The following is a 4,010-nucleotide window of genomic DNA, read 5'->3' on the forward strand; positions in this document are numbered from 1 at the left end:
TAGATACATCCATTTGAGAAACAAGTTTTGGGCAAGTTTTTTTTGAACGGATGGAGTATCAGGTAAGCAATGTTTTGCCACTAGTTGATTCCACAACGTAGGTGAAAGTGAAACAGGACGGCGTATCAGGGTCAGATTACCTGACAAACTATTGTTTTTGAGGGGAGATTACCTAACAAACCACGAGTAATTCACTAGGTAGGTTCAAGTGTTACCGGAATCGAGGGATTCAAATGGCGGCTGGGAACTGGGGTAGGGTGCTAGCACCTAGCTGCTGCAAATGCACTGTTCAAGTGTTCGGTAAGTTCAGAACAAACAGGTGTCTACATTCTTCAGTTATCCAACGGTCGTTTTCGGTGCGGGTAACGCCCCTGCGCTCCAACGGGCCAGACGCGATCCAATCACTATTTTCTGTTTAGTCCTTGTTGAAGGCTCAACGGAACTCTCGGCTACATCCATGTCTAGATGTTGCTCAAAGCTTACAAGACAAAACAATGCATTCCAGTAGGGGATTCTATGTAAAATTATCCTTGCTATCATTCCACTTCCAGAAAATTATCAAAAAATTATCCAATCACCCAACTTCGACAAGCAAAATAGATAATATACTAACTAGAACCACATGGACACAGCTGGTAAGGGCACAGACATAGAATGGAGTCTCAGAATTCTACTAGTACCAGATTGATTGAGTATAGGCTTTCCAACTGAACGGCATACAGCTTCTCTAGATTCATTTCAGCTCGAGGTACACGGGAGAATCCTGGGGAGACCACACAGCGTCCGAGATGAACAGCGACGCACCCGCCTGGTACGTCTTCGTCAGCCGCCTGACGCTCGGTGTCTCGCTGCCGGACACAGAGAGAATGCCAATCCGCGTATGCACTTCGATCTTGTACTTGAAATCCTCCTTTTCGATCGGGTCGCTCATGAGGTGGATGACTGACAGCGCGCGCCCCGACGGGATGCTGCGGTCGACCACAAGGAGAAACACCGCCCTGCTGCCAAGGGACACCAGGCGGGCTGGCTCATCGTTGCACATGCTCAGGGGGGAGAGGCTGCTGGCTGTGATGCGGGTGTACTGGATTGTAGCGTGCTCCAAGTTGATGTGGTCGCGCAGGGACCGTCCATGGTAGGGGTGGCAGCCAGCGATGGGGCAGTGGCATGGGGCGTGGAGGCAGGACTCTTCATGTGCCAGTTTCTCCGTGAACCGGATCGTCTCGGTGCACCCGTGCTCATGGAACGAGCACGGCATGGTAAGGCCGCCGAGGATGCGCCCCCAGGCGTGGCAGCCGGTGCGCTCCAAGGCACACAAGCCGCAACTACTGTGCTTCAGATCCGCGCAGCACTTTAAGCATGTGATGTGGCCATTTGCGCACTGCAGACAAAAAAGAGGCACATGAACATACAGGTATTACTGAAACAGAACAAAAACGTACAAGCGTTACTGAAACAACACAAGTGTACTGGATTACCGCTGCTGCCAGATTTGTGCCTCACTAATGTACAGCAATTTTCGGTTCAAAGCATAGCATCTTCGCAAATTTTAGAGTTCATGTATCACATGTAATGGCTTTCCAAACCTTTGGCTCAAGCTCTGTTGCTGCGCATATATATGACTTTCATGGTAGTAACCGTTTGTTGAATGTGGATTCTCTCAGTGATCCAGAGAGGCCAAGACTGACAACGCATCATCAACACTTACTTATCATGGCAAATTGGCAATTGGCAAGCCACAGGAGAACAAATACATACTCAAATCGACTAGAGAACGTCGACAGGAGAAACGTAATACTCAAATGGACTATAGAACGTCAAACACATAATGAAAGGTGGTGTGGCCAATATGCTTACATCTTAATTTAGTAAATTTCCTAGAAAAAAATCAGAATAAGAAGAATTTGTAATTCTACGAGCAACATACTTACAAGGAGACCATAACTGATGCAAGAAGATATTTGCTACAAGTAAACTATCAGAAACAATAGTTGAGATAGTTAGTGAAATCCAGACCAGCCACATTCTTTCAAACGAGATTAGCTTGTACACGGAGTTAAGTTGCAGGGTTAAGACTTCACTAAAAAGGAGCAAGTATTGAACAAGGGAATATTAATTAGGTTGTAGCACAGGACTCCTTTACCTGAAAAATTGGTGGAACCAACGGGCTGCAACAACCGGAGCACTCCAGCAACTTGGGGTCTAGGGTGAGAGTGATCTTCGACATGGCAGCATCGGCCTCGGCCATGACCTTAGCCTTCTTCCCGGAGCAGTTCTCCTCTGCCGAGGCCCTTTCGGCACCAGCCTTCTACAGATTGCTCACGGCAAAATGCAAAGTTGTTGATCAGTGAATGCAATAGATGGCTAAGGCAGTGAAGAAAAAAAAAACAGGTAGATGATCGATCTTCAGAGATATCAATGTCCATTTTCAAATGCTGATACAGGAGGGAGACGCCAAAATGTCCAACTGGCGAATCAGGAATTCAGGATTATCAGGGACCATAGAAATCAGCATTCTTGCGGTACCATTATTTGCAAAACCGCCTTGAATCGGGGCTATTACGCGAGCGCGCGCCCTTCACTCAATTTCCCCGCAAACCCTAGACCTCCGGCCACCGCCGCCGCTCGCCCCCGCGTCCTGCGGCGAGCTCCACCACCGCCACCTCCACCAGTTGTGAGCGGAGGTGCCGGCGCCGCCTCCCCATCCGCACCTCCGTCAGGCCACCGCCACGCCACCCCCTTCCTAAAGCGGCGGTGGCAGGAAGATCAGAGAGGAAAATGCGTGCAAGGTACTTCACCTTGTCCATGGATGGATGGACGATCGGTCGATCGCGATCTCCCGCTCCCGCTCCCTCTCGCTGCTTCTGAATCCAGTTGCCGTCTCGTCGAGCTCTGCGATTTTTTAGCAGCAGCGGTTGTCGCGCTGGGAGGAGGAGGATCTGTTTCCCTTCTCCATACAGCAGGACCCTTTTACACCTTTTCTAGCCCAAATTAATAAAATGGAGCCCAAGTTTATCTGCATCTTTTTTAAAAATGTTTGGGCAAATAGGGGATTTCATTACAAGCAAATATATGTTTTTTAGCTACAACACTTTGCATTCCAAACTACGAGGACCGACCAAGTTGATGGCCGCAACACATGTTACATCAAGCGGAAGGTGTGATGGCCATAAAGTCTAGCACTCAGCGCGGCTTCGTCAACTGAAAGCCGTCAACACATGCGTTGGGTGATTACATGCTACCTAGGATAGGGTCATAGGCATGACCTAGACACCCTACCCAAGAACGCTGCCGTAGAGTCAAAGACATTCAAAGCACAAGAAAAGAAACCGACTGAGTTATCGAGGAGTGCAATCCACTCGACCTTCAACCTCACTCGGATACCCCAATTCCATTTGATTAAGAGAATGAGTCATTCGACGATATAAGAAATCACTCGGAGTAGAGAAGGCTTAACGTCACTCAGGATGACAACGGTCAGACAATCACTCTGTAGACTTAAAGATCATTTATACCCCTTTATTATTGGCGTTATCAGTAATGCTCTGTCTTAATGTACATTGAACCCTTTGTAACGTGGGTTGGCTGAGGTCCGTCAGGCCACCGCCACGCCACCCCCTTCCTAAAGCGGCGGTGGCAGGAAGATCAGAGAGGGAAATGCGTGCGAGGTACTTCACCTTGTCATTGTTCTAATTCATTCACAATTCTGACTCAAATTTTGAATTGTCTGGCCCATAATTTGAGTGGAAGAATTGTGTACCATATGAAACAAATCTGTTGTATGATGCAAAAATTTTGAGTTGTAAAGATTATTTATAGCGTGTCTACAAATAATTGGAATATATATACACAAGATTTTATCCTGCTACCGGTGTAGTTGCTCCCATGTGTGTTTCACACAATTTTTCTTCAGTCTCATAGCACTTGGTCATCTCTCCTCCTTCCGGCGGGAGAGAAGAAAGATGGGGCTCGATTCCGGTCGGGCAATTAAAAGGCTCTTCGATTCGGCAGCT

At 47.8% G+C, this 4,010-nt stretch overlaps 1 protein-coding gene across 1 annotated transcript; it reads right to left on the reverse strand.

Moving 5' to 3' along the window:
- Window positions 1–686: 686 nt before the first annotated feature.
- Window positions 687–2,963, reverse strand: LOC123059871 (E3 ubiquitin-protein ligase SINA-like 10). The gene is made up of 3 exons (XM_044482404.1): window positions 2,796–2,963; window positions 2,141–2,305; window positions 687–1,378 (listed from the first exon to the last, which is right to left on the reverse strand). Exons 1-3 carry the CDS (start codon window positions 2,802–2,804, stop codon window positions 734–736), a joined length of 819 nt encoding a protein of 272 aa, XP_044338339.1. The 5' UTR covers window positions 2,805–2,963; the 3' UTR covers window positions 687–733.
- Window positions 2,964–4,010: the final 1,047 nt, after the last annotated feature.

This window comes from Triticum aestivum, chromosome 3A (genome assembly GCF_018294505.1).
Source record: "Triticum aestivum cultivar Chinese Spring chromosome 3A, IWGSC CS RefSeq v2.1, whole genome shotgun sequence".
Lineage (NCBI taxonomy): Eukaryota > Viridiplantae > Streptophyta > Magnoliopsida > Poales > Poaceae > Triticum > Triticum aestivum.